The sequence below is a fragment of the Falco biarmicus genome, chromosome 2 (genome assembly GCF_023638135.1).
Source record: "Falco biarmicus isolate bFalBia1 chromosome 2, bFalBia1.pri, whole genome shotgun sequence".
Lineage (NCBI taxonomy): Eukaryota > Metazoa > Chordata > Aves > Falconiformes > Falconidae > Falco > Falco biarmicus.
Window position 1 is genome coordinate 86,530,388 of NC_079289.1, and position 23,775 is coordinate 86,554,162.

The following is a 23,775-nucleotide window of genomic DNA, read 5'->3' on the forward strand; positions in this document are numbered from 1 at the left end:
AAGTAGACATTTTCCCATGCTTTATGTATCTATGCACTTTAACGTTTTCTTGTATCCTTTCTGGCTCATTTTGATTCCCAAAATAGGATATAATGGTCAAAAAAAACTATATCATTTTAAAACTGCCTTTTGCAGGGCCAACGCTTAGAATTTATGGATTAGGAAATCTGACAGTGTGCTAGTTCACAGCAGGTTTTTTTCCAGCCACAGTCTGTATTTCATAAACTTTCTGTCAATTGTAGATCGTATGTCTTGGTAAGAAAGCCAATTCATCATCCTCATAGCTTTTGGTACTAACATGATTCTTGTGGTAGTCTCAGGATTTTCTGTGAGGCATACAAACTCACTTGTGTTTTACAACTTATAGTTGCACCTAGTATTCCACGGAACTCTTCTGGAAATTAGTATTTGTTGCATAGTAGCATCATTCCTGAACTATCTCACTGCCTTAAAAACTTAATTTTCTTGTAACTTTGTTCTGTAGCAAGAGCTCATTCTGGTTGTGCCATGGAGTGAGACACAGGTTTTTGAGAAAGGCGGGGGGAGACTTTTTACCAAGGCCTGTAGTGACAGGATGAGGGGCAGAGGTTTTAAACTGAAAGATGGTAGGTTTGGGTTGGACATAAGGAAAAAATTTCTTGTGAGACACTGGAACAGGCTGGTCAGAGAAGTGGATACCTCCTCGTTAGAAGGACTTCATTAGAAGTGTTCAAGGCCAGGTTGGATGGGGCTTTGAGCAATCTGGGGTAGTGGAAGGTGTCCCTGTCCTCAGCAGCAGGGCTGGAATTAGATGATCTTTAAAGCTACCTTCAAACCCAAACATTCTATGATTCTGTGATGTACTTGGTGGGGAATTACTGGCCAAGAACCTCTTAACCACTTGCTAGAATGGGTGTAATTATTCCAGTTAAGCAGTCTTCAGTTTTTAATATCTTGTGGTGCAAAGTATCATGTAGTTATTAAAAGTAAATTCTGCTTTGTGAAGGTGTGACTTGTATATAGGGTAGGGATGACTTTCACTCCTTTTACTTCCAGAGCAGTGGAATAAATATGGTCTCTTATTCTCAAATACTAGTCCTACCTTTAAGGGACAGACATTTAATCATGACCAAGGTTATTAAATAATGTGTGAGTTGTTTCGCAAATGTTAGATCTTTAGATCTAACAGAGCAATACTTCTGGCTTGTTTTCCACCTCACAACTTGCTGTCTCAGTGCCTGATATTTTGGGTTTTTTGTAATCTGTGTAAACACTGCATTGCTTATGTTGTTCCTGTGACTTTTTTTTTTTTTTTTTTTTGTCTTATAGATGGCAGAAGAAACCCAGTAAATAGATAACACTAATCCATTTAGATGTTGGTGGCTCAGAAGGATGGTAGACTGTGATGGAGAAAAGAAAAGCAAATGTCACACAAAGCAACACAAAATTCATGCCTAAGAGGGAATAGTGATTGATTATGACTTTTTGATTTTTAGCAAGAACCTGTGTCATAACATGCTTGCCCACAGACCACAGATGAAACCTTATTGTGCTTGAGTCCTGTTCCTAGGCAGTGTCACTGTTGTGGCAAAAATGGTTTTCCTCCGTCCAGGTGCGTCTTACCTCAGAGTTGCACACTGCTTTTGCGTGATGAAGACACACAACATTGTATCACAATATTCCTCATTTATGGAATCTGTGGAGTTTCAAACATGGATAAAACTGATTATTGCTTAAGTTTAAACTAATGAAAATAAAACACAAGAGAAGGAATGTCTTCGTTGCTCTACACTCCCATTTCATCAGTGTGAGATAACAGTATTCTCGTCGTGCTGGCTTTAATGATTTACATTCCATTTTAGTACTCAAAGATGTTCTAGGCCATCATCTGTGTAACTATTATATGGCTGTTTAACTACCGTATGGCTAAATGGACAGGGGTATCGAACCAGGAACTGTCAGGTGAGCCTGTATAACTGTACCATAATATGAGAGACCAGTGGTCAGCAGCAATAGCTTGTCAGCTTTATTTTTAGTTTTCTGTATACCCCTTTATTGTGCTTCACATTGCCTTCGTACTCTCCAGGAGCTTTATGAATCTGTTGATCTTTTATGCAAGTGAATGAGCGGTCGTCATAAGACAGCTTGCCAAACCATGGAGTTGTGTTGTGTTCTTAGTGACATAGCCAGGCATTCAGAGCAGTGACAGCAGCCTGCTGAGCTCAGCTTTAGGTATTGCCTGCTTTTCTTTTGCTTTGTTGAACTTAATACATCTGTATGAACCGACAGAACGTCTTTAAACTCTATTGTACGTGTCTTTCCTACTCTGTGAAGCAATAGAGTCCCAAAGCTGTGGGATATCTCACCCTGTAAATAAAAAAAGCTTCTGTAACAAATGGTTATTGTGATTTGTGAGGTGGGATAGTTGTTCTTAGCTATATGTAATCATAGTTGCAGGGAAAAGTTATCCTTGGTTTTTTTGTCATACATCATGTTTAAACAGTGCGAGTGGGTGACTGAAGATGGTTGTGAGTAAAAATTGATCTCTTCACACTTATAACAGTTTGGTTTCTCTTATCTTTGAGAATTTAAGATCTTCCAGCTAGCAAATCTTTACAAAGGTGTCACATTACCATAAAAGTGTTTGGTGCCTTTGCTGCAAGAGCAATCTGAAGTCAGCTGGACTGATGTGTGTTCTGACATATATGGGATGAGTTAATTGCTTTTCTTTATTTGAATGGTTAAATAAATGGAAATAGTGTACAAAATTGTTCTCTATTATTCCCAGTGTCAGAATAGCATGATGACTCTAAACTATTACAGTCAGTTTAATATTCTGTGTGGGCACCTTTGAATTTAAGCCAACAGTGGTTCCAGAGGCTGCTCAAGGATTAGAGGTGAGATTACTTGATTGCATCTGCGGCCAGGTCATGTGCCAGGCATGTTTACAAGGCTATAATTGGGTGCAAATGCCGATTTAATAGTAGGTATGTGTGGGTTGGGATGTTAAAGTATGTTTTTGTTTAGTTAATCTTGTGTTTGAGGCAACTTAATTTGAATCGTCATCTTCAGATTTCATGGTTTTATACAAGCTTATTTACAAAATGTGGCTATTTAGCAGTCTCTCTTTGTGTTTGCAGTTGCATTGTAGGAAGCACCGCAGTAATTATACAACTTTACATCTGCTTGAGTATTGAAATACAGAAGTGGAATTGGGCTGTGGTCACATAGTAATGTAGACTTCGGCTGAAATCATATTTATCTGTTAAAACCACAGTGTTAGGTTAAAACTAAAAGATATTAATACCTTGTCTAACAAAGTACTTCCTAAATCTGTTGGCTGAACTAATTCCTTTGTTGTCTTCTCACGTTTTACTGTCAGCATGCAGTGTATGGAGGGTACTGTAGCCTTTGGAAGCATGTAACCAATGTGTCAACAGAGATGTGGAAGGTATAGCTCTGTCAGTGATAAGGAACTGGCTGCCTATAATCAGTTGGCCCATCACAGTTTTCAGAAAGATTTTTTTGTAGAGAACAGCATTGCATGGCCTGTGGGGAAGCGACATGGAGGTTGAAGTACAGTTTCAGTTCAGACCTCTTGCTGGTGGTGTGTATACCTTCTGAGCTCAGCTGACAGCTTTCTTGCAGCGCCACAGTCATGTTCTCTAACTCCAGTACTGACAACACTTGGCAAAATCCCCATCCTGATTTAGTGCTGTTCATACAAGAACAGCTTTGGTTCTTGTGTTCTAACTCTGCTTCAGGTGAAAGTGCATTTTTGTTACGGCTTTAACTCATCAGCTGGCTTACCTGTGCTCAAGAGAGAGAGGTGTTGCTCCTGGTCCTGTATCCCTTTCCCCTTTTTACCATTTTAAATTCCTTTCCACAATGGTGTGTTATTCAGTGAGCCATCCATTGTGCAGGGTAGGCTTATTAAACTATTTTTTTTTTCTTTTTTAACTGTTTTAGCAGGTTCAGTTAGTTCAGCTGAGTTGACTGGAGTGGGAAGAAAGGTAGAGAAAGCTGTTCAGTTGTGTATGAGTTGTAATTCACTACAACTGATCTCACTGCTTTTTCATGCTGCCCCATATGCACCAAATCTTGGCATCCTTGGAGAATTGTAACCAGGTCTGTAGATGGCTCTGGAGGCAGTGGAAGTTTGTCCACATCTATTCTAGAAGTAAATTGACATTACCCCCTAAGCAGTCCTTGCTTATAGGATAACTTCATTCAAGAAACTGCAACTAACATGTAATTCACTGAATAGTTTTGAATTTATATACATGTATGTGTAAATAAAAACTTGAAATCCTTTTGCAGTAAGAGAGTTTCTAGGGACTTAACTTGCTCAAGATTTTTTTTTTTATTCCCAAACAATTATAAATGCTTTGGACTAGTTAAATTTGAGTGCTGAAGATGAAATAGATGATATTTTACTTTTGTGAGAGGTAGAATGTTTTCATCATCTTTCTTGGGCCATATAAATAATGTTTTTATACATTATAGCTATAAATATAGGGTTTAATAAAGATAGGCTATAGTTTCAAATACAGCTTAAATCTTTGTGTTGTAGTAGTACAATGAAATAATTTTCACAGTTGGGAAAATAATAGATTATTTTGAGAATCTCTTATGCACTGTGCCTGGTAAAGAGGAACACTGGAGTGCAATACCTGGACGACATTTTGGTAGGATTATTTCCATACTATAAGACATCTTGAATTTAGGAATACGGAAGTAAGTAGTCACATAACATAAATGTCCTAATACATGTTCTTAATAAGCAACTAATTTTTTTTAAATTATATAGATATAAAAGTCATGATCTATATAAAACTGTCATACTTCCTAAGCACTCTGTGTATTCTTGTTTGCTGTATACTTTAGTAATACTACTTTGTAGAACAAGCCTAGTAATGCTAAGGTTTTTTGTGCTTTGAGCATGAACGGTCTGTGCTCTTCTAAAAGGCTTTTCAGACTAGAGCAGATGATTTTTTCTTTTTTTCTTTTTTTTTTTTCTCTCCAGAAAAGATGGAATAACTTATTCTTGAGACCAACTTCAGCAAATAAATGAGTAGGAAAAAGGCAATGACAAAACTGAAAAAGTAATTTCAACTGTAGCTAACATTACCTCAAGAAGGAATATAATTCATAAGATTCACTCACAATTCTTTCCATTTAATAAATGAATTTAGAATAAAAAATCTAAAATGTCACTCAGATTCAGAACTCATGCTGTCCAGCCAGTTAGTCTGGCATGGCTTTGAAAACAAAATGGTATGTTTTAGTAAAGTTACTACAAATGAGCGTTAGGCTTTTATTATTATTCTTCCATTTAAAGAACACCATATTTTTCTTTTGGACACGATCTCATTTTTATTTAGCCTACCGTTTTTATTGAAAGTAAAATTCTGTACTGATCTAGATTAATGAAACTGAATTTTATATTTTCCTATCTTGTTCTGGTTCCTCAATTCGTGTGCTCGCTCTTCGCAGTTCTCCCTCTGTTGGTTACCAGAGAAATAAGGAAAATTGCTGTTCAGGGGAGGTATTCACGCTGATACTGCTCTTCTGTTTGGCTCAGAACAGGAATGAAGTTCTGAGTAGCATTGATACCAGTGTTACTTAGAACTTTTCTGCCTGAATGCCAATAGCAAATATAAGCAGGAATGAGTTTGATGTTTAAACGTAACAAGTAGGAATTGCTGTCATGAGTTTGGATTGTATAAGTGTTCATTGGAGTTGCTAGTTCATATTCACTGCAAATGAGTTTAAATGGCTCTAAAGTCAAAATCACTTTTGCTGGGTGGAGATGTTATGCATGTTGATTTTTCTTTTCAGCTTCCTGATTTGTGTTAATTTTGTTTTTTTCTGTTCTGAAGATTTCATAATTAAGAAGTTGATAGTGTTTTACTGTTTTGTCCACCTGAATTTCATGGTATCTTCATACTCCAGTTCCTGCAATGTTTAGACAGAATAGACCATCCAGGTTTGCTAGCTTTCCCTGAATCCTTTTCTACCTCTTGGCTAAAAGCCTGTCAGTCCAGTGCAAGTGTTTGAAGGAATTGCCTTATGAGTGCTTAAGTAAAAAATTTGTGCTGCATTTATGAATCTGGAGACCAAAATTCTGCTTCAACACTTCGATCAAACAAGGTTAACAAGGAAGAAAAAATTGATTAATTTAAAAATATTGGGTTGAGTTCATACGACCGTCATTCAGTAAATCCACTTTTTATCTGTAGACATCAGCATGCATTTGTTTAGAAGTCAGGACAGTGAAATTTAAGGATTACATTTGTGTTGTGTTCAGAGGAAAAACTGAGGTTCTTTATGTGACTGTACTTAAATCCATCTGTGTTTTCTCATCCTTGTAATCTAAAAATTTAAATAATAATCTTTTAAGATGAAAGAATTTATGCAAGACATATAGAAGCACGATGCCTATGAAGTGTTACTTTTATAAACTGGTTTATTTATTACTATGTTTTGTGGTGGGTTTTTCCTCTGATCTTTCAAAGTGCAGCTGCTGTTATAAAACTCTTTAACTTGCAATTGATGAGGCCTGAAAAACTCTTCCAGGTAACCTGTTTTCTGGAAATTCACTCAGGAATTATTTTAGTTGCTGCAGACATTGTGCTTGCGTAAGTGTGCATCAGTACATAATTTATAAACTCCTGGATAGTGCATATTGACCTGTTATTTTTCAATTGGATCTCATCACTGATGATTCATGTATCTTTAAGTGATTTAGTGCTTCAAAAATATCAGTAGTGAGATGGTTTTCCTTTTGTGTATATATATTTATATACAGAATGTTATCTGTGGGGAGTATCAACACCATAGTAGTTCTAATTTTTTACTCATTCTTTCAGAAAAGAGGCATCAGTTGATAGATGGAACTTTTTTGTAATGACTTTTGAATTTGCAGGGTATGCAGATGGCTTAAGGAAGGAAGATTAAAAGATACTGTTTTTCTGTACATATAATTTGGGTGTGTAAAAAGTGTGGAAAACTGAGTAGTGCACTTGTTTAGGACTTGAGTCATGCTTTGCATAATCCCCAGGATTCAGTAGTGGCTCCCAAGGTCATCTGTGCGTTAACACAGCAGAACAAATTCTGCAACAATATCCTTTGGTTTTTCTGTTAGAACTGCCGTGTATGTATCAATGTAAATTCATTCCATGCTGGTGAAATACTCCTCAAGTAGAGTTTGGGTGTCCTCATCTTTGAAAGTTACAGATGAAGCTCCTTGCTTTCATTGTGACTTTGGGTTGGTTTTTGATGTGTTCTGCTCTGTAAACTTTCAGTATTTGTAAGGCTGGTAGTGTAGTGCACCTCAGCATGTGCCTTAGCCTGTGCATGCTGTGAAAGAAAGAAGCTTTGAAGGATTGCTTTCTTAGGCTCTTGTGGCTCAGCGGGAGTTCTTGTTGTCTGAGCATCTTAGCTGTATAGTCTGTGCTGTAAGCTCTTGGCTCTCTGAACAACTTGCTTCTCCACCTGCCCGCTGCTATGGAGCAACATGGGAAGCAAGTATTGTATTCCAGCCAGTTTGTGTCTGCTTAGAGTGGAAAATGTGCAGTGAGTTGTGGGCAGGTCAAGCAGAATAGGCAGGACAAAATGCTGGGCTCCTAGATGCAGCAGGAGTGGATGTTGTGGTATTGGCTGAAAAATAATAAATTTCCACAGTAGTGTAGCCATACAATCCAAGGAGTTCTGAATGATTGTGTGTTCATGCTTCTCAAGACAATTATTTTGTGTTTCTTATAGACTTTTCAAGGATCTGTGTAACTGTAAAGGCTAGAAGCTTCAACTCTTTAAAATGAGAATGGAAATTTGTTTTCCATTTTTTGTGTTTAGACGAGAACTCTGATAAAATTTGTAGTTGGCCAATAGGTGCAAATTACTTTGAGTGTTCCATCTCTACTCACCACACATGATCAGGAATTGTTAGAAAAGCATAGAAGAAGTTATTTATTTAGATTGTAAAAGTATTGTAGAAAAACATTGTAGGTATTGATGATGGATCTTCAGTCTGCTCACCCATGAGTTTTCATTTGAAGAGAGGTGATGCGAAGGGCTTTACTCATTTAAATTAAATTCTTAAAATTATTATCTTTTATTTCAGATTTTTGGATACTGTCATTTGTTATTCCACAGGGGGGTTAACTGCAGTTTATTCTGGTAGTGGTTCTCCTCCGTTACTGCTCTTCATTTCCTGCCTCCTGGGAAAAGGAGAGCTGTCTAGAAACACGTACAACTTGATTGCTGTCAGGTTTTCTTTGAGAATGCTAGTGGTAGATTGTTTATCAAAGCATGATATTTGTCATTTATGAAAAGTATGTTTTACAGAAGATCCTGTACTGTGAGTGTAGATGTAGATAATGAAGTTTCAGCTGGCTCTTGTAGTCAGTGAAAATTAATTTCCTTTTAAAATAAAAGGGGTCTGCAGCATTACTGTAGTGGACAGAACTGCACTGGGATTGTACAGTGTAAGTTTATTGCAGTATTTCTTAAATCACAGCAGCACTGCTTAAACTTGTCTCATCTTGAGAAAGAGTGTGATCTGACAGATTTAATACTGGATACTAGAATATATCAGATAGGACGTAGAGCAACCCTTCCTGTAAGCGTATGTGTTACTTAATCGGTGCTAATGTCAGTTCAGAGCTGTCCACGTACATAGTAGCCAGATAGTGGAGTGGACTTGACTTCTGCTTTTGTTGTGGTCATAGTTTTTGGTTTGCTCCTTTTCAGAGAAAGGAAGTACTACTTAGAAAAACATGAGAAAAGAAAGGCATGGTTATTAAATACTCAAAATCATAATGGAAGAAAAAACAAAACAAAACAAAGCAAAGCTTTTTACCTTAAACCTGACACTTCATATTTCTTTGAAGGTATATGTTCTATTTTCTTGCCTACGAAAACTAAGAGACTTTCTTAGGAAAGATACAGGAAACTGTTGGAGTTTATTAGCACGTAAGGGTATGTGTATGTGCTGATCTGTTGTAAATTTGTTGCAGTCTGCTTTAGACTGCTATTGGAAGTTGAGCTAACAAGTGAAAAGCTGATTGGAATACCTGTACTGTGTGACACCCTCAACTGCACTGAGGTTGAGATAAACATGATTTAAACTTGGAAGTTTGAGTAGCTACCAAATTACTTGAACACCAGCTCTGCTGACATATGACTTTCAATTCTGTTTTTGAACACAGGATTACATTCTCTGCAGTGAAGAATTCGACTGAGTAGTAACGTTGGAAAGGCTTTTGAAGCTTAGCAATAACAGATGTGTTACAGGCCCTATGTCATGCACCACCTTCACGCAAAGTCTTTGTGAATCTTTACTTAGACTTTACTGCCTTTTGATAACTGCTGTGATCATGAGCCACAAGTGGGAAAAGTATTTGTTGTCTCAGGTTGTATTTGCCTTCTAGTAGTCCTGGAGTACTAAAGTTCAGATAGAATCTTTTTGCTGTTGAATACAAGAATCCTGAAAAGAAAAGAGGGTTTTTTGATCACTAATCATGTTTCTATGAATATAAAAGGTGCTTTACAAAAATCTTGAATAGATGCTTATCGTAGTCCTAAAAAGGTCTTCTAAAATTCTGTTTAAACCTTGTGTTTGACAAAAATTGTTTCCAACTTCTTGGATTGGTAGTGATGTAATGTGTTTAAACCCTGTTACTAGAGGAGTATTTTTGGGTAATTGTGCTACTTAGTTTTCCAGCCTGTTATTTTTAGCATGTTGTAAATAACAAAGACATGGGTGCTTTGTAATAACTTCAGACTTTTCTACAGACTGTTCAGAATTTCCACTTGGAGTAAATGTGTAACAGTTCCATTTTAGGCAGGTCAGATTAAGTTATGCCTACCTGGTACCACTAATGGGGCTGTGTAAAGACCTAAATGAGTACATTCCAGTGAAATGTCATGTAAACATAACTGAGGTATATGAAGTGTTTTAACATTAGGATTTGAGACATGGTGATTCCCACTTTTGTGTTTAAGCCTTGTCTCTCTTGATATCTAGGTCTAAAAATTCTTTCACACATGCAGCTGAGGAAGGGGGAGAAGTTGTTGTGATAGCTTAAAGGATTGTGTTTTCTTTCTTCCAGAAAATGCCAGAAGCCTCAGAAGACCATAATCATTGGAAGGCCTGTTGACTTCCATTTTTTTTGGTAATCTGGAACATCATCAGTTTGGCATGGCGCAGGGCAGTCAACAACTCGACATGCAGGTTCTCCATGATCTCCGACAACGTTTCCCTGAGATACCTGAAGGGGTGGTATCTCAGTGCATGCTTCAGGTACGGTAAAGAGTTTTTAAGAGTCTTTGTATTTTATTTTTGTAGTATGCAGATTCCTTTTAGTAGTATATATGGAGCACAGATTTTCATTGTTCTGATTTTATTTTGAAAGGGTAGAAGACTCCGCTACTTGCATATTTGTCCTGCCTTTTACAGGAGATGTGTACAAAGATTTTTTCATTCTTCACTTGTTTCCCACGTGGGTATTTTTCCCACTGACTGTTCCACCTCGTCTATGTGACCTGTGACTGTATGCGTACAGGGAATAAGGAAAGTGGCTAATGGGATGATTGTTGATGATAGCTACGTAAATAACATACATATACTGGAGGAGATTTTGGCAAACAATGACTCCAATGACTCATTCTTTCAAAATAAGGAACTGGCCTTAGCTAGGAACCTAAACATTTTCTGTCTTCATGGCATCTTTCTGCCACAGCTGTCCAAAAGTTTTAATTTTACTTTTCTGTTTCCAGGTCAGGTGGCATTTCTTTTCTTCCCTACCCCTGCTTTCCATTTCTTCTTTCCACCTTCATATAAAATCACAAATTGGAAGTGATGATAAGTGACCACACATAATAATTTTTCAAAGTCGTGGTCATCTGGGAATACCTTCTGTTAATGGGACGATTCAGGAGTGCAACAGAAACATGTAAGATCTGGTTTGGCCTTGTGTGACCATGGCTAAGGTGGAGCCCAATGCAATAAACAGCTTCCTGTGAGACTATCAAAAGCTGTCTTTGTATCCTACATGTCCCTGGCAGAGGAGTAGATTTACTTATAACTGTGGCTGTAGTTTCTGTATTGTGTCTTCTAAACCACGCAGATACAAATTAATTGCTTTCATACAAATGTAAAGCAGGAGAAGCACTGCAATGCAAAGCTTTACTTACCCTGACAGTCATCTGTGCTGTACTGTTAAGTACATGGTCCTTTTGATGAACTTTGTCAGACATCTTTTAACTGATAAAATTGAAGAACCCTTAATGCTGCAGAAGCATATGGTGTTCTATATCTATAATATGGCATTCTGGATAGCTAGTTAACGTTACATGGCAAACATATGTCATTTTTTCAAGTGCTGAATTTGTTTCCAAACCAGTTTATATTTTGAGATATGTGAGCTGGTTTCCATTAACCTTTTGCTATACATACTCTAGATTTAAACCGGTATGAGTTTTGGACCCATCAAAAATTGAGGGTCCTTTGAAATGACAAATACTTCCCATACCCTGAGAAAATCAGATTAGGACCTGTCCTATCTACATTCTCTCTACCTCCACCCTGATGAAGTGAGCTAAGGAAGCTAAGGACTCTATGAAATTCTGTCTAGATGGCAAGTGGCTGATGTTAGCTGTCAACTTTTTTGAGACTGCTGTCTTGGCACAGTGGGGATGGTTACTATTACAAGGTCTGGTTTCCACATGTTCTGGTTTTTACATTTTTCTGTGATACTCCTGGATATTCCCATTGACCACTGGGGTCTAGAAGGGGAGCTTGGCATGAAGGGGAAATAGTCAGGGAGGGTATCCATAGTGAGAGCCATACATAATTAAGCGCTGAACTCTTCTGTCATGTTTAGTAGTAAGTCTTCATCTGAGAAGATGCTGAATATGTGTGTTTATCTGATAGTGAAATCATACAAAATATTGGGAAAGACATTTTCACTTTAGTATTAAGACTGACAAGGTATTAGTCCTTTAGAAAAGAAACGCCAATGTGACTTTTCCACCAGTGGATAGGCTGTTGAAAATCATATTGCAAGGCTACATGAGTGTTAATATGTATGCAAACTTTATATAGTGATAGTGTTTAAAATTGAAGCAAAACCATTATTAATGTATATTCCTTAGAGTGGTACTCTTAGCACACTAAGGAAGGCGGGGGTGTTTTGTGTGTATATATATGTACACACTTTTTCTGGTAGGAGGTGCTGTATACCAGTCTTGGATCACATGTAACACAGTTCGTGTGCTGAGGGCCAGAGGTAGTTGAACTTAAAGTGAAATTTTTTAATTTGACTACTGCTTAAATTAAAAACTGAACCACAGCTGATGCAGGCTGTTGCATGAGAAACTGAGGAGAAAAAAAAAATCCACAATCTGGAATGCTTTTTAGTGATTTTACTCTTTTGGAAAAGCTATCATTCATGTTCTTTTAACGAGACTAGATTAAGCTAAAATTAGTGGAGTGGGAAAGAAGGGAAAGGGAATTCCCTGTCACACTTCTGATTTGTTTCATAATTTATTGACTGTATAGTTTCAGCTGCTGACACCACAGAAAAATCAAACATTTACAGTATTTATTCCTCACTGATGTATGAATGAAACTTTTTTTAGCCTTGAAGCTGAAATTCTTAAAAGGCAGTTGAAATTATTTCAGAATTGTAAAGTTCTTTATGGAATTGCCACTACTTTTTTAAGCAGTACTTACTCTGACTTCATTTTTAAGGCACTAAATTCTGTTCTACGAAGAGAAGCTGATTTAAAATGTTGGGGTTTTAAACTTTCAGGTAAAGAGATACTCAGGTAAACAGTATAATAAAGGTGAAAGCAGTAAGCACTTAGGTAAACTTCAAAATGTCATCTGCATTTATGTTTTGACTTTCCAGAGTTTGCAATTTTGATCTAGTTTAATTTGATTAGTCTTGTTACTAGAAGTAGTTAATTGTACATACCTGTTCCTTGCAGAAGATGCCAAGAGTTCTAACTATTGCTTTCCCGAAAACTGAACTTGATTTTTTTTTTTAATATGTCATACTGTAGCTAGTGTTACTGTACCATTTTGCTAGATGCAACGTGAGCTATGTACTACTTGCATACTGTGACTTACAGGGTATTACCTTTTATTTCAAAATTCATGTCTGTGAAACATTATCCCTAGTAGCGTTATCCCTAGGCCAGACTGCAGCTTCAGTTGAATGCTTTTTGAATGCTGAGCAGTGGTGTTTGCTTTTGCTATTTGACAGTAATAGGTGCCCATTCTTATTCCTAGAACAACAACAACCTAGATGCCTGTTGTCGAGCCCTTGCACAGGAGAGCAACAAATACTTATATATGGAGTACCATAGCCCTGATGACACCAGAATGAATAGAAATAGCCTTTTGCACATTAATCTGGGTATTCATCCTCATACCAGCTATCATGTAGGGGATGGAGCTCAACTTAATGGTGGTCGTACACTGGTACACAGTTCAAGTGATGGACATATTGATCCACAACGCACAGCAGGTAAACAGCTGATATGCTTAGTTCAAGAACCACATTCTGCTCCCGCTGTTGTGGCAGCTTCTCCTAGTTACAATCCATTTTTTGTGAATGACCAGAATAGAAATGCAGCTACTCCTCCTCCACAGCCACCTCCACAGCCATCTTCCATACAACCAGGAATGAACACGTCTGCTATGCAAGGCCCTCCTCCCACGTATATGCACATACCTCGGTACAGTACAAATCCCATTACTGTTACAGTATCGCAAAACCTCCCCTCTGGACAGAGTGTACCCAGAGCTCTACAAATTCTTCCACAGATTCCAAGCAATCTTTATGGGACTCCTGGCTCTATTTATATAAGGCAAACATCTCAGAGTTCTTCAGGACGACAGACTCCTCAGAATACACAGTGGCATTCATCGCCACAGGGCCCAGTTCCACATTATACTCCCCGTCCTTTACCTGTATATCCACATCAACAGAACTACCAACCTTCTCAGTATTCTCCTAAACAAGCCCAGATCCCTCAGTCAGCTTTTCGATCACCACCGGCATCCCAGTGTCCTTCACCTTTTGGTTCTCCTCAACACCAAGTTCAGACTCCTCAGTTGGGTCATCAGAGTTCACATGTTTTCATGCCTCCTAGTCCTTCAACTGTCCCACCCCATCCATATCAGCAAGCATCCCAGACTTTTCAAAAACAAGGTGGTCACTCTGTGCCGTATCTTCCTCCTTTTGCTGGACCTAGTTTATCCAAAGGTTCCATGAATAAAATAGAAATTACAGTCGAGCCACCACAAAGACCTGGGACTGCAATGAACAGAAGTCCTTCACCAATAAGTAATCAACCATCTCAACGAAACCAGCACTCACTGTATGCAGCCACTACTCCTCCTTCAAGCTCTCCATCAAGAGGTATGTCAGGTCAACCCAAACCTCCATTTAGTGTTAATCCAGTATATATTACCTACACTCAACCAACTGGACCTACAGGTGCACCAACACAGTCTCCTCGGGTAATGGTATCTCAGCCAAACCCAACCATTTTTAAAATCACAGTAGGTCGAGCACCGACTGAGAATCTTTTAAATTTAGTGGACCAAGAAGAGCGTTCTGCAGCACCAGAACCTATTCAGCCTATTTCTGTAATCCCAGGATCTGGAGGAGAAAAAGGAAGCCATAAGTATCAGAGAAGTTCTAGTTCTGGATCAGATGACTATGCTTACACTCAAGGTAAATGTTTCACCCTGCAAATTGTATTATTATAAAGTGCATTTTCAGCTTGATTTTGCTACTATTAAGTAAGAATTTTTAAACGTGTACAGAGAATAGAAATTGCACCACACATCATCTGCAAAGAGTTTGTTCCGATTTGTGAAAAATTTTGCCATATATCAGTCTAATACATAAATAATTTCTGAGGTTCTTGAAGTTGGTATGCTTTTGAAGTTAGGGGAATTTATTAAAAATAAAGCACTGCAGCTAACAATTAAGTAGTTTGTTCATATACTGTGTGTCCAGTTTGTTAAATTCTGCATTGAAGAACTGTCTCATAAATTTACAAGTGGGTTTTAATTTCTTATATCTTTTCCATACTTGGGGTGCTTTATAAAACCTGAAGCACAAACTTCTGCAAGAGATTTGAATTCAATTTGTTTGGTTTAGATTGAAGAGTATTAAGTGAAATAGGAGGGGGAGGTAGGATTGCAGCTAAAAATACTTTGGGTATCAATACAAATCATATTTTTTTTTGAAAGATATTAAAATAATTATTTTGAAGAACTTACTCAAAAGTTCACTTCCTAGATTTTTCAAAGAGGAGGAAGAGATTGGCAGACAGATTTTAAGATGTGTGTTCTGCTTTGTAGGGTTAGAAGTAGTTAGTCTTCATGCCATGTATAAATGAAGAATTGAGTAATTTAGTAAATAAAATTCTTTAAAAAGCTGAAATCTAACCTTCAGCTGAAAACTGCTTTTCCAAGTAATCTGCTTTATAGATTTGAAACATTTAAAATTGAGCAAATGAATCAGTCTGCCAGCATTTAAACCAATCATTTGGGGTAACGACAGGATGATAATTGGCAGCAATTATTTAAAGAATGTGCTTGTTTCTGGATTTGTGTTTGGAAAAGAGTCTATTTGTCCATTGCTCCTTCTAGCCTTCCTTTCACTTTAGAGAACTGAAATAGTGGTTATAATGCTGCCCTGTAGTTCTTGACTTCTTATTTTGCTTTGTGTCTTTTGAGCTATTCTAACTCATCAACAGAGAGCTGTTCTGTACCTGGTAGACCCAATTAGAAATGTTATTTAGAGAGAATGAACGCTAGTAGGCCTGTAACTCCTAGGCCATATGCTTTGTGTGGTAGTGTTCCTGTTAAGCTTCATTACAGATTGTCAGTTACGTGAGAAAACTACAAGTAGCTTCATATAACTGAGAAAAACATTCTGAAATACAGAAATCTGGTTTTGCCTTTGTATCTTTGAATACATTTCTGTATCTGGAAAACAAAACTAATGAAACTAGTTAGTATGTGCTTTTCAGGGCAATACCTACCACTGCTGGGACTTTATTACAGCCTTTGGTATTGCTGTACTCTGAACTCATTATATAAATACATTGTAGAAGAATAAATGTTACGTTTTTTACTACCACAAAGGAGTCCTAAAGAGGAGTATATTTAACAGCTTAATACAGGGAACAAGTGTATTTAGTTTTCTTTTGAATATGAACCATTGTGAAAAGTGTTACCAAAAATCTGTTCTGGTGTCTGTACTTCCACTTTCTCTTTGCGGTGTGAGTCATGTTTGATGAGTTGTACTAGAGTCTAATGTGAAGCTATGTAATGTAGTCGTATCAGATAGACCATTTGGGTAGTAGTAGTAGAAAATCATACAGCTTGGTATCTGTAATTTTTTTTTCCAAGTTTGTGATCTCAAACTCTACTTGGATGACTTATGCTACTTCAAAAAGTAGAGAATAATTTTTTTAAAAAATTTGTAAAAAAATATGGTATTATTCATGGATAGGATTTTCAGTGTCTATTCTTTAGCCGCGAATTGGTGGATCCATACAAAATCCAATGCGTAGTACTACATTTTTGCACAGAATACTGGCATCTGATAAACAACACTGTCATTTTTATGCTCCTGACTGAGGAGGTTTTTTGCCCTCCTCCAGTAAGCTTGTCATTGCTTATTTTTCTAAGGTTTTTTTTAGATAGTATATAAGTATTCTTGAGATATTATGTGTTTTTTCTTTGCCTGTGCTGGATAGGGGTGAAGAAAAGGGCAGGTACTGGCTGGTACTTTGTATGAAGTAGCATTTTGCAGATTCTACAATGTCTTCATACATTTGAACCGTTTGCTGGAACATTGTTATATGAGTGGCACGCTTGCCTGAATACACACAGTGAATTTTTCTTATTTTTCTCTGTCCTGGTAAACTTTTATTGGGTAAAAACAGCCAGATCAGAAAGTGCTAAGCATCAGACTAATAAACTTGGCCAGTTTTGCATCGTGATGAAATACCAATAAACATTCTTCCTGCAAAAACTGAATATTATTTTCTGCCTAGTCAAAATTCTTTCTTTGGCTGCTCTGAGAACCCAACATCATCTTGTGACTGAGAGTCATAAATTTCAGTACCATGACAAAAATATGAGAGAATGATTAACAGCAGAGAGAGGTTATAGGACGATGAATCAGCTCTATTGTAGAATTACACATGCTGAGGCACTTGAGCTCCCCCAGCTTTTATTTTCTGGGCTCTCTAGTCTGTTTTACTGAGATTCTATAGTTTTACCTTTGAACACTGGGGAACTTATAGTATGGAGACTCATCATACTCTCCGAAATGCTAAGACTACTTAAAGTTGTTACAGCATAATCTGTAATAGTGAAAAAACAATGCAGGACTGACATTTGGTTGATGTCACAAGGCTAGTGTGTCAGATGCTATTGAGCAGCAGATATGAAGTGTGTGTTACCTTCTGATCTTACCTCTGGTATTTTTATTTTTTTTTTGTCAGTACAATATTAATATAACTAGGTTGCTGTTTCATCCTGAGAAGCTGTCTCCTTGTACAGGTGCCTTTGTATTTTTGAGACGAGAAAGACCAAATGCAAAAAAAGAAGCTTTGACCAAAATGGTAATATCAACTTCAAGTTACTGTCTAAAATATGTTTTTATTCTGGAAGAACTTTGTTCTAAATTGTAGTTCATTTGGCATGAAAGCATCTTCACACTGATACTTGGTTGCATGTTTATGATCACTTTTTTTTTCCAGAAAGGTCACTCATGAATCTTAAGCATAAGAATTTGGTTTTCCAGGTTTTTGTGTATTAGTAACTATTTCTTCCATATAAAACATTAGCCTTGCTGTTACATCAACGAGCAAGGATGGAGAGATTAGCAAAGGAACTGAAGCTTGAGAAGGAAGAGCTTGAACGCCTGAAAGCTGAAGTCAATGGTATGGAGCACGATCTAATGCAGAGGCGGCTTCGGAGAGTTAGCTGTACAACTGCAATTCCAACAGTAAGCGATTTGTTAGTATTTTAATTCAAGATACATTTTTTTTTATGTTTTCATGAACTAAAGTATTGTACAAAAATATTTTGGAATATAAAATCTTCAGTGGAGGTGATTATTTTTTGAGAGTTCTTGGCTTGTTGTTCTTACAGTTTAAGAAACAGACATGAGTCCAGCTTGCTTAGTGTTCACAACAGAATTTCTGAAACTTGTATACGTTCTTTTCTGGACCACAGAACTGAATAGATAGTTACTTTTCTAACAACCTGAAAAAGAGTATGTCCAAGTCTATTTAAAGAGCCCAAGCCGTGTACAGCTTGGTGTTCATGCAGCAAGTTTTCACCTTTTTTTAAAAGGTATTTTGTTTGAGTAGTTGCATAGTAGTTGCAATAAATTATGTTTCCCATTTGATATGTGCAGGATGTACCAAGTAAGTTTTCAGTGGCGGTGTTAGCTCAAATAGTTGACACCTCTCTCCTCTTTTCCTCATTGGTTCTTCCTATTTGTATGACTTCCACCTGCAAGCAACTCTAGCCCAAACATCTGTATGGCTCTGATAAGAGAATTCATCTGACTGAAAAAGAGCTTCCACTTTGTGCAGTTGCTAGCCAAAATCAGTTCAGACTTACTGTGTTGACATAAGCAATGCACAGATGTAGGCTGGGAGGCATAGTACAGGCTGTTAGCTGCTTGACTAGTATGGCTACTGTGTGTCTCGCCTGTCTCAGGGCAGCATCTGGCAGGTATGTTCCTGGGAGGAATACAGAGGCACAGTCCAAGTGTGCAAGGATGAGGTTAGGAAAGGCAAAGCCCAAATGGAGTTGAATGTGGCGTGAGATGTCAAAGACAAAAAGGGCTTCTATTAGTACCTAGGTAACAAAAGCAAGGCTAGTGAAAGTGTGGGGCGATCGCTTACAGGGGACCTGGTTACATAGGAAATAGAAAAGGCTAAGATACTGAATGCCTTGTTTGCCTCAGTCTTTATAGGCCTTCAGGAATCCCAAGTCCCAGAGACCCTGGGAAGAGTCTGAAGCAAGGAAGGTACACCCTTGGTGGAAAAGGATCAGGTCAGGGAATGCTTAAGCAAAGTGGACATACATGAGTTCGTGGTCCTGAATGGCATGCACCCATGAGTGCTGAGGGAGCTGGCTGATGTCACTGTGAGGCTATTCTAGATAATCTTTGATTGATCATGGTGTTTGGGAGAAGTGCCTGAAGACTAGAGGAGAGCAAATGTCACTTCTGCCTTCAGAAAGGAGGACCCAGGGAGCTACAGGCTGGTCAGCCTTGTCTTGATGCCTGGGAAAGTGATGGAGCAGCTAGTCCTGGAGACCATTTCCAGGCACGTGAAGCACAAGAAAGTGATCAGCAGTAGTCAGCATGGGTTCATCAAGGGGAAGTCAAGTTTGACCAATCTGATAAACCTCTAGGATGAAAAAAGTGTCTTGGTACATTAGGGGAGAGCAGTGGTTATTGTCTACCTAGACTTTGGTAAGACTTTTCATGAACTAAAACGTTTTCTCCTGTAAGATCTTCACAGAGAAGCTGATAAAGTATGGGCTGGATGAGCAGGTAGTGAGGTGGATTGAAAACTGGCTGAACAGCCAGGCCAAGAGTATGGTAGTCAGTGGCACAAAGGCTGGTTGGAGGCCAGTAGCTAGCGGTGTACCACAGGGGTCAGTACTGGGTCTGATCCTATTTAACATCATCTTTAATGATATAGATGACGGGGCAGATTGTACACTCAACAAGTTTGCTGATGACAAAAAACTGGCAGAGTTGTGCTGCCATTCAGAGGGACCTCAAAAAGCTGAAGAGATGAGCTGGCAGGAACCTTATGCCGTTTAGCAAGGGGAAGTACTAAGTCCTGCACCTGGGGAGGAGCAACCCCATGCACCAGTATAAGCAGGGAGCCAACCAGCTGGAAAGCAATTTTGCAGAAAAGGCCCTGGTGAAGACTAAGCTGAAAATGAGCCAATGATGTGGCAAAGAAGGCTAATGATACCCTGGGCTGTGTTAGGAGCATTGCTGGCAAGGGGGGAGAGGTTACTCCAAGCTTTTATTCAGCACTGGGGAGGTCAAACTTGGAGTATGGTGTCCAAGAGATAGGCATGGTCATACTGGAGAGTCCAGTGAAGGGCCACAAAGATGATTAAGCATCTCTCATGTGAGGATAGACTAAGACAGCTAGGACTGTTCAGCGTGGAGAAGAGCAGGCTCAGAAGGGGTCTTATCAATGTATATATAAATACCTGAAGGGAGTGTGCAAAGAGGATGGAGCCAGGCTTTTTCCGTTTGTGCCCAGTGACAGGACCAGAGGCAGTGGGCACACAGTGAAGCACAGGAGGGTCCCTCTGAACATCAGGAACCACTTTTTTACTGTGTTGTTGACTGAGTGCTGGCACAGGTTGCCCAGGGAGGTTGTGGAGTCTTCATCTTTGGAGATACTCAAAAGCTGTCTGCTATCTGGGCAAAGAGTTGGACCAGATGACCTCCAGAGGTCCCTTCTGACCTTAAACATTCTGTAATTCTGTGACTGCGATGCTGGAATATATCCTAGGATAAGGTAGTTATTTCTACATATTATGTTAATAACTGCTGCTGCTAGCATTAAGAACGCTTTGTATTCCAGTAACGGGTTTTTTAAATGATATGCAAATATATGGACTTAAATAACTGGTTATTTTGTGAAAAATAATTACTGTCTTGCAGCACTGAACAATTTAAACATAATGGGCTAGAATGTTTGGCATGTTGGAACTCTTTAGAGTGATGCAAATCAATAAACTTCTGACTTTATTCAGTTATAATCAAGTAATAATTAACATGAGCCTGCACTTTGTATTCTCTTTCCTGATCATCTTGATGTAAACCCATGTAGCAAGTCATCAATTTATACAGAATTTTATAAGGTATATGGTTTTGTAAACTTGAGCTTAGCTATGTCTTCTTACTAACAAGCTTTAATATTAAAGGAGCTTGTTCATTTTTGTTGGTTTGGTTTGTTTTCTTCCCCAAATGCCAATAGAAGAATGGGTCTTGAGGGAATAGGTTGGGTAGCGGGAACAGGACAGAAGGTAGAATCTTGGGGTTTTTTTCAGTGCTTTATCTATACTCAAGTCTAATAAAGGTGTTAACAGAGATATATCAATGTTATTTCTATGCCAGATAAGATGCTGATTTTCCCACAATTATTATTTTGGGTTGTTTCTTTCTAGCCTGAGGAAATGACCAGATTAAGAAGCCTCAACAGACAGCTCCAGATAAATGTTGACTGTACACTGAAAGAAGTTGATCTCCTTCAGTCTAGAGGTATAGATTTGATAGTTGTTGTTTTTTTAAAAAAAAAATGGGTGGGAGTATCTATCTGCTTGAGGGTAGAAAAGCTCTACAGAGGGATCTGGACAGGCTGGATTGGTGGTCCGAGGCCAATTGTATGAGGTTCAACAAGGAGAAGCGCCGGGTCCTGCACCTGGGTCGCAGCAACCCCACGCAACGCTACAGACTTGGGGCAGAGTGGCTGGAAAGCTGCCTGGGGGAAAAGTACTTGGGGAGTACTGGTCGACAGCTGGCTGAACATGAGCCAGCAGTGTCCCAGGTGACCAAGGCGGCCAACAGCACCCTGGCTTGTATCAGAAACAGTGCTGCCAGCAGGACAAGGGAAGGGCTCGTCCCCCTGTAGTGGGCACTGGTGAGGCCGCACCTTGAATCCTGTGTTCAGTTTTGGGCCCCTCACTTCAAGAGAGACATTTTGGTGCTGGAGTGTGTCCAAAGTAGGGCAAGAAAGTGAGGGTCTAGAGAACAGGTTTTATGAGGGGCAGGTGAGGGAACTGGACTTGTTTAGCCTGGAGAAAAGGAGGCTCAGGCTTATTGCTCTCTACAACTACTTGAAAGGAGGTTGGAGGCATGGGGGGTGTGGGTCTCTTCTCCCAAGTAACAAGCAATAGGACAAGAGGAAATGGCCTCAAGTTGCGCCAGGGGAGGTTTAGATTGGATCTTAGGAAGAATTTCTTCACTGAAAGGTTTGTCAAGCATTGGAACAAGCTGCCCAGGAAAGCGATGGTTATCATCCCTGGAGGTATTTAGAAGACTTGTAGATGTGTGGAGCTTAGGGACATGGTTTAGTGATGGACTTACAGTTGGACTCAGTGATCTTACTGGTCTTTTCCAACCTAAATGATTCTATGACTCTAATATAATATATGCCTAAATGTGAATACTTGGACTCTTTAAAATGCAATTTTGATTATCAATAACAAATTGTCTCTAAAAGGTGTCTCTTTCAGTTGCAACCTGATGAACTTGACTTGCTAATATTTCTGTTGGCCAAGTTAAATTACATTACCAAGAAAGTGGTGACTTAAAAGTGACTTTGTCAAGAGCAAATAATTAAAAATACTCCTTAGAGAAGGTTCTTTCTTCTAAATTTTTAACTTTTTGCTGACAAAGGCTCTGACCAAATAATGCAAACCAGAACTACAGATTGCAACCAAAAAGTTGGCAAACAGAAATCTACTTAAGTCTTTAAAAATCCTCTTCCTGCCACAGAAACTTGACATAAATACAATCAAATAAACTAGAATATGCGTAGTCCTCCTTTTTTTTACCAAGAATGCATCCTACAGAAAGATTTAAGTTTTCACATATTTTTAAAGCAATACAGAACATTGAGCTGGAGATGATTCTTCAATATGGGATTAGCCTGCTTAAAAATTACTAGAATCAACACAAACCTGAAAATATGTGATAAAAAAACTGCTCAGGAAAAAGTTAATATATAATGTCATAATTAAAAAATGTATAAAATCTGAAGCCTCTAGATGTTTATATTACTGGCATAGGCATGCAAATAACCTTTGAGTTATGCTTTCTTACTTTTCTGACAGGGAACTTTGATCCGAAAGCCGCATGTAATTTCTATGATAACATAGAGCCTGGTCCTGTTGTGCCACCAAAGCCATATAAAAAGGGTAGGTCAATAACTTTTCTTTATGTATAAACCAAACCAGAACATTTTTATATAAGTGCAATAATCGTGGCTACAACTTGTTTTCCTCTGGCAGGTCATTGCAAATGAATGTTCTGATAATATTTGTTTGTAAATACTGTTATTCACTAGTAATTCAACTAGAAAGAGTTGAAAGTATACAAACATGTTAACTTGAGGTTCCTAATTATGCTTTTTAAAAATGCTTCTGGGTTAAAAGCTGTGTGTCATGTTTCTTCAGCTGTCTTCTAATATGTGGTGGTAGGATTTATAGTTTAGTTGAGGTCTCTTATGCAAGTGCAGTTGGTCACAGCAGCTTTTTAAAATTTGCATTTGTATTTTTAATTGTATTTTAACTCGACTGGTCACACATTTTTTGTGCAGACTGAATTTCACGGTAGCCCTGAAGTTTTAGCACAGCAAGAGCTTCCGACAATTTAAGGACCGAGACAGAACACATTCCTTCACCTTGGTCTAAAGAGATAACAGCGACCCACTTGTACAAGTTCATTACTGGTTTTGAAAATTTTCTGTGCTAAAATTGTATAGTATCCAGCTGAGGACACTTAAGTTTTATGTAAGCACAGGAGCTATGTATTTAGTCTCACCTTTTCTCCAGTGGAGATTCAGTTAGTACATCCCAGAGTGACTCAGCTTATCCTAAGCAGACACCTGGTTGCTGTGTAACTCGGTAGCTCTCTAACTTCACCACGTTCAGTAGTGATTTTGGAGCAGAGTCATACCTTTTGGCTCAGGTGGGTT

General features: G+C 38.3%; 1 protein-coding gene across 5 annotated transcripts in view; it reads left to right on the top strand.

Moving 5' to 3' along the window:
- Positions 1 to 23,775, top strand: part of TAB3 (TGF-beta activated kinase 1 (MAP3K7) binding protein 3) — a 47,789-nt gene that overhangs the window by 17,646 nt on the left and 6,368 nt on the right. For 2 of the 5 annotated variants that reach the window (XM_056328141.1, XM_056328140.1), the window contains 5 exons: positions 10,095 to 10,285; positions 13,280 to 14,732; positions 17,872 to 18,032; positions 21,245 to 21,338; positions 22,913 to 22,996. In XM_056328141.1, coding sequence (XP_056184116.1) covers positions 10,184 to 10,285; positions 13,280 to 14,732; positions 17,872 to 18,032; positions 21,245 to 21,338; positions 22,913 to 22,996 — 1,894 coding nt within the window. In that variant the 5' untranslated portion in view covers positions 10,095 to 10,183. Of the gene's footprint in view, positions 1 to 10,094; positions 10,286 to 13,279; positions 14,733 to 17,871; positions 18,044 to 21,244; positions 21,339 to 22,912; positions 22,997 to 23,775 lie in introns of those variants that run through there. The other 3 variants (XM_056328142.1, XR_008820139.1, XM_056328143.1) reach the window with 3 other exon arrangements.